Source organism: Etheostoma cragini, chromosome 4, assembly GCF_013103735.1.
Source record: "Etheostoma cragini isolate CJK2018 chromosome 4, CSU_Ecrag_1.0, whole genome shotgun sequence".
Taxonomy (NCBI): Eukaryota; Metazoa; Chordata; class Actinopteri; order Perciformes; family Percidae; genus Etheostoma; species Etheostoma cragini.
This window is the reverse complement of record NC_048410.1, coordinates 15,466,733-15,479,951: the sequence shown is the minus strand read 5'-3', so window position 1 is coordinate 15,479,951 and position 13,219 is coordinate 15,466,733. Positions and strand designations below refer to the sequence as shown.

The 13,219-nt window shown below is 37.4% G+C and overlaps 1 protein-coding gene across 3 annotated transcripts; it reads right to left on the bottom strand.

The window, feature by feature from the left end:
* Positions 1-400: 400 nt before the first annotated feature.
* On the bottom strand, positions 401-12,387 carry fkbp5 (FKBP prolyl isomerase 5). 3 transcript variants are annotated; one of them, XM_034869831.1, is made up of 11 exons: positions 12,093-12,387; positions 7,608-7,714; positions 7,314-7,458; positions 6,201-6,343; positions 5,111-5,225; positions 4,833-4,989; positions 2,948-3,038; positions 2,652-2,735; positions 2,378-2,563; positions 1,984-2,223; positions 401-1,102 (listed from the first exon to the last, which is right to left on the bottom strand). In XM_034869831.1, the coding sequence occupies exons 2-11, from the start codon at positions 7,710-7,712 to the stop codon at positions 1,001-1,003; spliced, it is 1,368 nt and encodes a 455-aa protein (XP_034725722.1). In that variant the 5' UTR covers positions 7,713-7,714; positions 12,093-12,387; the 3' UTR covers positions 401-1,000. The 3 variants fall into 3 exon arrangements, with proteins under 3 accessions (XP_034725722.1, XP_034725721.1, XP_034725723.1); XM_034869830.1 differs by having other exon boundaries at positions 7,608-7,740; positions 12,093-12,386; XM_034869832.1 differs by lacking the exon at positions 12,093-12,387 and having other exon boundaries at positions 7,314-7,487; positions 7,608-7,727.
* Between the last annotated feature and the right edge of the window lie 832 nt (positions 12,388-13,219).

Sequence of the window (13,219 nt, the reverse complement as noted above, 5' to 3'; positions counted from 1 at the left end):
ATCTCTCTACACCACAGTTTAGGTTCAGTATAGGGTAAAATAAACAATGTACTGATTTGGCTTCAGGTAGTAACTTAGGGTCACCAAATAATATGATTTCAGTTGTTTCTAGCAATAAAAAAAAAACAGTGAATTAGCCAGAATGCCAGAATTAAAGTTATTATTGTTGTTATTATTAATAGTATTATTATTTCTTTTATGTTTTGGTATAATTTAGTATCTGAAGTTTGTGCTTGTTTCAGATTCTACTCTCTGTGTCTGTTCATTGGAAACTTGAGGTTTCTATCAGTGATTTAGGCAATAATGCAGATTCATGTTTGCAGGATAATTCTTTTTTTCATAATTTAGTTTTTCCCAACAGTCCATTAATGCAAGCTTTTTTACACTATGATTATTTTTTTGAACCAATGAACAGAACGGTTTCAAATTCCACTGAGCTGATGGGACACCTTACACCTTTTATCCAAAATACATATTGCACATTTAGAAAAATGTCAAGTCTGAATCCTAAACACCATGTGATGCATGCATGCAGCTGCCCAAGAAAAGGCTTAATAACAAATACAAGCCAGAGGTCTGAAAACCAGCACGTACAGTTTGGGAATTGGAAACACACTGTGGAGGCACATGTGGACTTTACACAGTAGCCTAATGACAAATACAATGGAAATCCTTTTTTTTTTTTAAATAAACTACATTTTTTTAAATAAAAGGTGGGGGCCAGAAGTATTTAACAATGTTACCGCACTAATTCTCCAGGACTAATTCCACAGAGAGGTATGCCTAGCATTCGTCAGAATGGGAAGGCAAATGCTGTTTGGCTTGCAAACGTCTCTGCTTTCACTCTGCTTTACAGTATGCGCAGGAATGGTAACGTTGGATTTTGGGAAAAGAGGTATGGATTAGAAGCTTTTATACGACTTCATTCATGCCTCTACTCCCTTGGCTTAGAAAGCAAATGAAGACATGTCTTTCTCTTTTGCCCTTTCAAATGTCACTTTTACGATGGACAGTCCTGACTCCTTCGCCGCCGCTTGATGCCCAATTCACCATTCATGCAGCTTCTTGCACTCTCATCCCGCCTCCTCTTAGTCTTCTCAACCTGTTGCGGGGAGATGAATTACACATGACTCCAGCAGTCTAAAATAAACTATTGTTGATAAAGGCAAGTCTTTAAACTGATGACAAGTATTCTGCAATTTCTTCAATCACATACTATGACTGTGCAATTTGTGAGAATGTGCCTCCTTATTTAACAAAGTGAAAATCTGTTATATTTGTACAGTACATGTATGTACAGTGAAATAATAAATAAATCAAAACCGTAGAAACAAAATTTTGATTTGTCAAAATTAAGAAGTTTTTTTTACATTTTGTGTTATACTTTTTTACTTGAGATAATTTCTCCTTTTGAAAAGAGAAGAACGAAAATAAACAAATTCATTAATGAACACTAGAGGTCAGCATAACAGTGAAGAAAGCACAATAATCCGCAGCACGAGGATACTGCAGGGCGTTTTACTACCAAAATGTAATTGAACCCTTTGAGAAAAAAGAATCAGCTTTATTATTGAAATATATTTAAATGGTAGTAGATTGTAGTACATTTGGTTGGTATAGTGGTGGGATGGATCTCTTCTGTCCATTGTCTCAATAACTCTAACCATGAAACCCAAAATGGATGACCATTAGTTGAAAAATAATTCTCCACAAGATTACCTAATTTTATGGAAGTAAAATGCACACAGTGTAATTTCCAGATCTGAAATACGTACAAATCAAATGTTCCTTTTCAATGCAAAAACTGTTTTAGTAGGTCATTAAACTCTGGAAAGCTGTGCCAAACTCTGTGTGTGTGTGTGTGTGTGTGTGTGTTTATTTTATTTTATTTTTAGAGTTGTACTGGTTTCTTCTAATTTAAAGATTATTCTTAGAAAAGAAAACACTAGTCTATATTTAGCCAAGCGTAGTGGGTTTACTGACCTTGGCGTCCCGTTCTGCAAATTTCTGGAACATATTGGCGTAGGTCATCTTGTCCTGTTCATGATGTTCCTTAATCTTGCTCTGGCAGATGGAAATATGAGCACGGGCCGCTCGATTTGAGGGGTTGACTTGCAGCACAAGCTGAAAGTCTTCCATGGCAAGGCTGAATTCATTACGAAGGAGACGGGCCTCCCCTCGACGATACAAAGCCTTCTCATTGTTATCATCAAGCTCAATCGCCTTAAATACACACGCACGCACACAGACCCACAGACAGACACACACACACACACACACACACACACACACACACACACAGTAATTAGTTGAGATACAGAGAGACAATGTATTCAAAATAAATATGGATAAATACCATCTGGGCCTTGCAGCTCACCTTGTTGCAGTGTTCTATAACTTGTGAGTACTCTTTTATACGCAGGAAACACAACGCTAAGTTGAGGTGTGATGTCAACATAAAATTCTGTATCTTTTTATGCTGATCCAACCCAGAACCACACTCCATCTCTAGCCAGGAAACGATACGCTGGTACTGGATGACTGCCTGGGAGTACAGCCCCGCCTAATACAGGAAGATAATACCATTTTAAAATGAAAAATAAAATAAATAAATAAAATGTTAAGACAAAAGATCAGCATAGGGACTGTACCTTAAAATACTGATTCCCTTTATGCTTAACTCCAACAGCCAAATTTAGCTTTTCAGGCAAGTCCATTTCCCATGATTCTTTGGCCTTGTGTAAAAACAATTAACGTCACAGAAAGTGAGTAAACATTGGTTTTCATGTTTAGGCAGTCAGCTGAAATTATCTACATAACTATGTATGTCTTAAAAAAGAAAAATTAACCAAAACCACACAACCATATTAGCCAACTCTAGTCTGAATGTAGAGTCTGACTGTTTATTACTTTAGACTTACAGTATGAAGTAGTAAGCAGAGCTCACCCTTTGAAAGTTTTTTAGGGTAACTTCGTATATGATGTCTTTGTCTGGTCCAATTTTGTATTCGGGTTTACCTCTGTTTCCAAAGCCATACCTGTAAAAAAAAGAAAAGATAAAACATGACAGTCTGCTCATAATACAAAAAATAACACCCCCACTCTCTACATATCAAACAGACAAACTGAGTACAAAGATTGTATTAATTGTCAACAGTCAACTCAAGCCACTTGCCAATTAAACTATGGTGTGGGAAAGCACACCTGTGCATTTATTTAATACGACTCACTGGGGAAAATTCCCTTACATATTAAAATGTATACTATTCACGGTAATATACAGACACTAGCTCAATCTGCAATAATGTAAAAGAGTACACGTTAATGGCTGATGTGAAGTTGGTCTCAGTACAACTCCTGTCATAACCTATTTATTAGGAATCTTTACCTTGATTATGTTAATACAGAAGACAGTATTACAGCCAGTGTGTGGAATTTAATATGTGTATTTTGCAAGCAAAGAGAGGCTGACACATATATAGGTAAGGGGATTAGGAAGATGGCGTCGTGTATGGCATTAGAAGAAATGTCATACATATTGCAAAATAAACAAGATACATTTTAAATAATATTGTACCGTTTTTTGTAAAGGGAAGATAGAGGAGTTACATAGTAGAAATGAATGGTTCTGAGTCTTGTGAAGAGTAATTCATGTGGATTTGTGTGGATTAAGTTGGGGAAGCATTATGTATTAAGTGTTTTCTGCTTTTCTTTTTTGCTTTTTCTTTCTTTCTGTCTTTATTTCAGATTTTTTTCTGTATTAGTTTACTACTTGTTAGCATCTCAGTATAAGTTATTCTTGTTGTATGATATTCCTTGTACTTTTTATTTACTTTGCTTGAGGAGATAATAGGTGAGGTTTGTGTTGCCAGGGTTAAGGGAATGATATTATGTGGATTGGGCAGTACAATGCATTCTGTTTACTTCATACTTTCACTTAATTATGCTTTATTTCTGTCTAATATGATTTAGGATGAATGGCTGACTTCTCATTGAGATGTTCTTTCAGACCCAAATCACACATTTCCCTCTTCAAGAGTGACAGATATTAAGCTTTTTAGAACTGACCCTGGTAAAAAAGAGATTAAAGGTACTGTACATGTAGGTTTTGGACCAATACAGAATATTGCTAAACCAATATCAATACCATATAGACTATATATCAGGCAAATGTTAGCCTTTCATTAGTATTTGAGATTACTATGAGAAGGCAGACACAGTACTGTTACAATAATAATAACAATAACATTTAATATGTGTGAGTATGTACTGACTCCACACACAAATGTACAAAATATACTGTATATTATTAATATAATCAGTAACGGCATTGCTAAAAGACCGGACCTTCGTAAATTTAGGCAAACCGCATTGTGGGTGATCAGGGCCACCCCCTTGCCTCCTCAATTTAACTGCCTTCTGGGTGACAATACTGTACTAATATGTTTACAAAAAAAACAAGTTGTCTTTTGTTCCACAGGCCATCAAATGTCTTAATGCAATTTTTTAATTAATGACGATCCTGTAAGGTAATAAGATTTTCTTATTTTGTATTTAATTTTGTTTTCCAGCCAATCTGCACTGCAATTGTAAATAGCAGAATTAATGTAATCATCATCTGACAGAAATCCTACATCAAGTACAATGAAATAAATGGTTTCTGGGAAGTGGGGACATAATTGTATTTTGGATTAACAAGTGTAATGGAGGACCATGAAAGCATGAAAATCTAGCAGAGATTATTATCAAAAGCAATCCCACATGAAAGACTGTCTCCTTGTAACTGGATTGAGAGAGCAAAAGCAGATCTTTAAGGTTTTTCAGTAACTTACTTTGGTTTTAAGTAAAGTAAACAGCACTCTCCTTTTTGCATCTTGTCCATGGCTCGGTCCACTCCGAAAGGAACGCCTTTATCTTCAGCCTCACCAACCTTAAAGCTGACATCCCTGCAGTCAAACAGTCGATCACCACACTTTCCCTCTAGGTGCACTGTGGGTCATGCAAAACAAATCACGACACAATTTAACCTCTTATGTAGCCGTTTAATGTAATTTTTAATGTTATTTGGCACAATATTAGTAATTATCCAAGAAGAAAAAAGTGGCCTTACCTTCAACACATGCTCCATCATTGGGATTAGTGTAACCGTCACCTTTGACCTTTATTCTTCTTATGATACCGGAATCGTCCGTGAGAACCTCTCCTTCAAACGTTAGTAGCTCCATCTGTTTTGTTGTAAACTTTATTCAATCATTGTTCTACACAAATATGGCTATGAAGCAAATGCAAAATCTCAGCCCTGCAGAACTCAGTGTATGGTGTTACAGAGATGTGGGAGGAGAAAAACAAATACATAACAAAAAAGAAGTAGGAGTCGTCACATCATAAAAAAAGAAGGTGAAATAATTACTGTGTAATAAGACATATATGTATACACACCATACCTCGACTAGGACAAGACAAACTAAGATAAATACATCCCTCTCAGCTAACTAAAGCCCCTTAACATACAGTCTCTTTTTTATTCCCCCTAGCTTTAGGTATGAAAAATCCTCTAATTCAACTCTTAACAGTACACAGTATGTCTGTAAATATTGATTTGTTATAATGACAGCACCTCCGTCATTAAACACTGACTGCAGCGATATCAACATGCAATGTCGTTGATGAAAATAAAATGTAGTATATATTGAAATAAAAACTCTCTTAATTTCTGTTGCCTTCCACCTTTTCTTCCCATATCTCTCTATAGTCTTCATTGACGACGGCTCATTTACTGGACAGTTCCGGCACCACCGGAAGTTCCTTCGTATTTGTCCCTCACTATCCGCTTTCTTTGTGTTTACTTTAAACTCAGGTTAAATCGAGGAACATTAACCGGAACCTCTGAACACATTAAAAATGGCAATTTTTGAAGAACATTTGGATTGTGCAACAAGCCCGGCCTACTCGGTTTGTTCAGTGGGTGATGCTATCTAACTGGCATGTTTTGGGACCTATTGGCAGGAATTTGACATGGACAAAATAGACAGGATGATAGATTGGTAAGAGCAAATTATGTTAAAGCATGTATCCAGCTATATTCAATAAATCAGTTTAACTGAAATCTGCAGAAACTGACACATACTCCTAAATTATCAGGGTCCCTCACTGTGAAGTCATTTGCGGCACAAATGGCAGTACTAATGTGGCATACCTACCTCAAACACTACTGAAGACTTAGGAGGAATTTTGTTAGGATTTCCAGCAGATCCATAAGCGTACTCTGGTTTACACAGGAACGTGCACACCTCACCTCTCTGCATGGACAACACAGCAATATCCCAGGCCTTGAGGACTTGTCCTGTGAGTGGATGAAGCAAATAAAAAACACTATAAGAGATATAGCTGAGAATAAAATGTAGGTTAAAAATATAAAAACCCTTTATTTTTGTTGCTTACCACCTTTTCTTCCCCTCTTTGTCTTTCTCTATCAAAACACAGACACACACTCAGAGTGGTTGATTAATGCGTATTTTTGCGGATTGGCTTTCATAACGAGCTGCGGGGGGGGTGTCTGAACCACGCATCATTGAGAAGACTCGGAGTTAGTGCAAAGCTGCCTTCTTATTCATTAAACCAGGGGTTAAAGTGGGCTGGAATGATCGGTCACCTTCGATTAATAGATCAGTGTTTCATCAGAGTCCATGAATGAGGCACGTCTGTGGTTAGCTGACATGTCAGTGAAGCTGGACTAACACGTTTTGGCTCGTTGACGAATAAAACTAGACCAACTATGAAGGATAAAATTGACTTAAGTGTGACTAAAACTAAGAATTTAAATTTCCTTTTAAAGAGTAAGACTAAATATAAAATAGCTTCTAAAATGAACACTGCTCGGCTAAGCGTTTCTGACCACAACTTGAGTGTGTTTTCAGGGGAAGATTTATTCAATTGGTTTTGCTTTACTTTTCAAAATGTCTCTAACTGGGAATGTTGATATTGGCAGTGGAAGAAGATGTACTAAAAACGTTTTTCTAAAGTTAAACTATTAACTATTAACAGTTAAGCTATTCATATAGCAAAGTGCAAATGCTGAATTCAAATGTTCACTTAAAGTCAAGATGCACTCACACAATTTTACAGGTGTGTAGTTGACATCAAAATGAAGGCTGAGTTTCAAGATGGGTGTGGTCTGTATTAATTGAGTTGCTGTTGAGTTGAGGTGTCAATCATCTCATCTAACTCTCAGCAAGTAAGCATATTTTCCAAAATATCAAACTATTAATGTAAGAGTACCATCAGGTATGACAGAGGTACATAAAGTCGCCTACCTTTGCCCACATTGAAGAAAAAAGGTTCTTTGCGATCTCGACTGCTGTCAAACTTCTTCCCAGTGAGCAGCTTTCCGGTGTAGTGGACGACCACTCTGTCTCCAATCATTGGCCGCTCTCCATCGAGCCCCTGACGGTTTACAACCTGTAGGCAGAACAGTTCAACTGAGAAACCTTTTAAACAGAGAATATAGAAGAGATCAAGAGAAATCAGGACCATGTCATATGGTGGAACATTAAGTCTTTCTTGTGCCTAGGATAAAACATTAACATTAAAGAAATGACAATAAATACCTTGATGACTCCTTGGTCTTTACTAGGTGTCACATCAATGCCCTTTGCAGCAAACATGGCTGTGGCTGGCTGGCCATCGATAGTCATATCCTGATCAGTGGTCATTTCTGCGTGTGGGCATCACAGGTTAACACTGTTATGAACACACAAGCCTATGTGTTAGCAATCTGAGCACCATAAATTACATGTTTTCATGTCTCATGTTTTCCCTTTGGGACAAACTCTCAACAAGGAAAATGGCACAAGAAATATCTTTCTATGGCTATAAATCTAATTTGTGGAGCTGGACTGGAAAATCACAGTCTCTGTTTCACAAAAGTAACAATGCAAGATCTTAATAATCCATCCAGTAGAAAATTACTTTCTCCTCCACATGATATAACTTGTAGCTATTTAAAGACACATGTTCTAAAGTCATGTACTGTACAGGAGATATATTTAAAGTTATATTGCAAAAGCCACAGTGGCATTGATCCCAGCTGTATGAGGAACATTACTTTGCACTGCATTTGTGAAATCACATAACTGTACCGCACCTTGTCTGATCTCCCCACAGATGAAATACATACATAATACATAACATAATGTCAAAGGCAGCAGCGTGTTCCTTACTTCCGTCATCTTATTTGAGTTGCACTCACCAAAGTATGTTAATTAGTATTAGTTTATGGCCCTCCGTTCTCTTTGTCAATCTATAAATGACATCCTCATATTTTATGCACAGCAAAATAAGCCTGCAGCACGGCAAAACCTCAGTTCAATATCTTCAATGTACATTTTTTGTTATGAGTATTTCAACATTAGTCTTTTTTTTTTGAAAGCTTTGTATGCACAGGGGAAGTGTGGCCTCAACTACACTCACACTCTGTATTGATAAAGCTGCGCCATCACAAATACAATGTTGTAATCTCTCTTTGTTTGTGATGGGGGGGGGGGGTGTGGCTCAGTGGTAGAGCGGTCGGATGTTCGATCACTGACCCTGCAGTCTCATGTCGAAGTCTCCTTGGGCAAGACACTAAACCCCTCGGCAGCCTCAGCCACAGTGTGTGAATGTGTGGGAATGGTACCTGTACTACGTAAAAGCGCTTTAAGTAGTCGTTAAGACTAGAAAAGCGCTATATATAAACAATCCATTTACATGAGGCAATTTGATCATGACTTCAATTAAAAGGTGTATCAGCATATGAGGCTAAATGCTGTCTGGTAATGTTGATGTGAAATAGCTCAAATGTTATCTCCCCTAGGTCTTTTAGGCTGTGTTACTATTATAGTACCATATTTGACCTCTCCCAGCATGGCCATCATGTCTACATATCTAGTGACATAACTAACTCCCTTTTAAAGATTTTTTTATAGAACCAATTCTCAATCCAAATTCCACAGTATACTTTCCCCTTATTGATATGTAAAGTTTCTCACAGAAATAGTATCAAATAAATCAGATTAAGAATTACATTTGACGAAATAAAAAAAAAGGTAAACAGATGGATCAGACCAGATACTTGATGCCAACTTTTTCCAGGTTTAGTAACCAGCCTGCCAGACAGACGGACAGACACATTGATTAATTGATTGATTGATTGATTGACTGGTTGATTGAGGGGTTGATTTAAATTAAAAGATTACAAAATAGTGTCAATATGATACTTGAGGTTTTTTATGTATGACTTTGAACTGGTTCTGTTCTAGACATCATTTTTAGAATAGGTTAACAACATTATGAATCTGACAGGACATTTAATACGTGATTCTATGATGCATCACGTATCACTATATGTTTTAGTTTGACACCCAGCCCTAACAGCCAGACAGCCAGACAGACAGACAGACAGACAGACAGACAGACAGACAGACAGACAGATAGATAGTGCTACAGCTGCTAAACGTTTCATCCCTCATCACAGGAACAATCGTCTACATGGAGTTACTCAATGCCTCAATACACATGGCCGCAGGCATTTTCAGTCTGCCCTGGCAGGATAATCTTGACATTGTTTGAAGACAAAGAAAATGCTAGTTAGCTACGTTATTCATGTTGTCAAACACTATTTGGTGGTTATTATCACATGCCACAGCTGAGACGTTAACACTTGCTCAATAGCATCAGCTCACAGCTGCTCCGGGACTGGCCGGAATGTCACTTATGTTAGGCCAGAGTTGTGAAATAACGACTACAAATGAAAATGTAACATCTAACACGATAAAAATGGACGTTAACCTGACCAACACGTTTTTATGATTCTGAAAGACTCCCACCACTGCTGCTTTTCACTTGCTTTTATATTTAAATGTGCAATGCTTCAAACCTGAATTGACTCTTCATCAGGTACAGAGGTGTAAAGCCAATATGGGCCTGAAATATTTCTAAATGTAATAGAGTTAAAACAAGTGTTTAAAGGAGTGTTCTGCTGTGTTGTACAGTATATCATCAATTATTAAGGGTAAAGAGGCAGCTCTTATTCCCTGCAACAGTTTTCTAGATTTTTACACTAGTTGTCCTTTCTTTACTTTACTCAGAACATTTCAGATGCTGTTGTTTATCATATGCAAATATTAGGATATTCTGCAATGGTGAGTAAGTTCTTAAAAAGCCTGTAGTAGGAAAATGAAGAAGTAAAGCTTGGCCTGAGATGCATCAACTTGGCAATAAACTCCTTGAGTTGAATATTAATTAAGAAATCAATTTAAACTTATTTTCCTATAGCATGAGAACTATCTTACTATCAGTACCAGCTCAAGCCATGGTGCAGCCATGTTCCTCGAGCCACAGGGTAAAACCTTAAACATCAGTCTTACTGATATCTGCTCAATTTATTCTGCTTCTTCAATTGTGTGTGTGTCACTTTCAAAGATCAAGAGTTGTTTACTAAACTCTTCAGCACAAGCAGAGCACCTTTCCGTCTCTGCTGTTCATACAACTCATCCTGTGTCTTTTAAATTTTATGGATTTCATCTTAGATGTAACGTTGTGCGTGTGTGTGTGTGTGTGTGTGTGTGTGTGTGTGTGTGTGTGCCTGGCTGTCTGAACACAATGTTCCTTCTATTCACAGTTCCCCGCTGGCAAAGCCTGATGGTGTTTACCAATCTGAGACCCCCTCACGTACCACCCAGCTTCAATTTCTAAATGAAAGTAAGCTCATTTTAATTATTCAAATTGACGATTTACATTAATACAAAATTTAAATTTAAATAAAGCAAGTGGAGTTACTATTGAATTACCATTAAAAAAAATCCCATCGTTAAAATGTAATAATTTCATAAATTTTATTATTTAACTTTTTGCTTTTCTGTAAGAAATAATTAATTATTAAACATTGAACAGGTAAACCCACCGCAAATAGTTACAAAACAGAAAAAAATGCCATGTAGGCTACATGTATCTAAACTCAGATACCCTGCGGAGGAATGCAGGAACAGAACACAATGAGGCAAAGACCACAGACGTACACGGTGTATCTGTACATTCTGTCTCACATCCGTACTCCGCTGCTGATTCATACAGTATGAAAACATGTGAGAACACCCTGTGCATGACAGACTCATGGCATGACATCCTGAGGCAGAACACTGTCTGCCATTGGAGATTATTGTTTAACCTGACAAAGACATACGGCAAGAAAAACTGCTTTTATGGACATTGCTTTTTGGAAATGCTGCTACAGTGGTGTATGTACTTTTAATCTTTACATATCAGTGTATTTGGACAAGTAGTTGTTCAAATTCATTAAATACCTCCCTCATGCAGAGTGATCCATCTATAGGACTTTGTTTATACCTGTGTCTACGTTAGCAGGCCAACTCTGCTCAATCTAACCACCTCATCTAAATCGAAATCCACATAAAGACTATGATAATACCGTAGCCTATATTTAAAGTTAATCAGAGGTTACCATTATGTCCTGTAATGCACAACTTGGTCCACAGTGAACATGAATCTGCACAGAATGAACTACAGTTACTGTTACCAATTATGAGAAAAAGTAAATACCACCTGTACTTTATGAAGAACACCTAAGCCTTAAGGGATCCTGCATGCAAACTGTTGTCCTCATCCACATCCATTGGGAGCCCCCCCCCACACACACACACACACACACAATCAAAAATCACACACATACACAGACACAATCAAAAACGACACACACACTAACACCAACACACACGCACACGCGCGCAGTCTTATCAGCCTTTATTTTCCAGCGCACAGCTGTAACCTTAAATGCCCCCACACGTGTGACAAATTTAACATCCACCAAAAAAAAACAGCTAAAACATCATATTATTAGACCTTAACCGGGACATGTTGTTTTTGTCATTAAGGTTTTTTTAGACTCGTTTTTATGTTTATGTTTATATAACAAGTGTCCATTTAACTCAGCCAGGCGTGAACAAAAAGCACTAGAAAGCCGGTAAACCTTATGCAATAATTAACTCATTAATGAAATCTTTCTCAACAAAACAGATAAAATAGAGTAAATGACTCACATTTCCTCGCGCTCCTTTTTTGTTCCTTTCCCGAAACGGCCGATGACCCGCTGAAATTTCGGTCACTTGGTCATTCCTCCTAGTTTAAACCCGCCCTTCTCATCTCATATCCAGGGTACTAAATGTTCTGCCCATGTGGTTATTATGTCGAGTTGTTTTTCTCCTGTTTTCCCTTTATCCCTTTCCTCTCTAGTTGCGATGAACGTGCTAGTTAAATAAAGCCACATGGACGGACTTCAAAATGACACTGGTGAGGAAGATAGGCAGAGACACACAAGAGATAAAAAGAGAGAGAGAGAGAGAGAGAGAGAGAGAGAGAGAGAGAGAGAGAGAGAGAGAGAGAGAGAGAGGAGTTGTGGGAGGGCGTTTAGTGTAAAATTAAGGGGCAGGTCTTGGAAAGCAGCCACAAAGTAACACAATGTTCCGGCTGTAGCCTACTGTAGCCGTGCCGCTGCTGATGAGAACACTGTGTTCCAATAGACACCCTGACCTGTAACCCGTTCCGTGCCGAGCCAGGCCGGGAACAGAACAGTCTGTACCGCAGCAGGCTGTCCTCTCCACTAAGCTTACAACACATATCAACACTGTAATAGCCGAGCCCTAACCACACAGACTGGATGTCTAAGCAACTAAATAAAAGCATACCCTACTGACCGATAAACCGTGAGCTGAGACGGATTACTGTTTCTGTAAATCCCGCGTTTTTATTTTTGTTTACCGGGGATTTTGACGCTTAAGTAAATTTGATGTTACGTTTCTACAACTTAAGTGAAGGTAGGGATTTCAACAGATGCGCATAAGTGCAGTTTTTGTTTTGTTTTTGCCTCCTGTCTGGTGGGATTTTTTCTGTATTTTTGTTAATTTTACTACACGTAATAATAGGAATACTCTATATTTTATGAGCTCTTGTTTTGAAAGAAACCGTAATCTCCAAAGAAAAAATACAATTAAGTAGCATATCTGAAATGTAAAGGAAGTGTTCAAGATCTACTATCTCAAAACTGTACCTATAATAATTATTATTATTATTATATATAATCATTAATATTAATAACAATTATTATTATATAATAATATTAATAGTAATAATAATTGTTGTTGTTGCTTTGATTATATTAATAATAAAG

What these genes read in the sequence shown, in the direction of transcription:
- fkbp5 (XM_034869831.1), bottom strand. Translation starts at nt 7,712, where the DNA reads ATGACCACTGATCAGGATATGACTATCGATGGCCAGCCAGCCACAGCC. An exon ending in TTACTTTACTTAAAACCAAA is followed by an intron (nt 3,039 to 4,832) that starts GTAAGTTACTGA and finishes TTTTTTTTACAG; the next exon opens with GTATGGCTTTGGAAACAGAG. An exon ending in TTATAGAACACTGCAACAAG is followed by an intron (nt 2,224 to 2,377) that starts GTGAGCTGCAAG and finishes TGTGTATTTAAG; the next exon opens with GCGATTGAGCTTGATGATAA.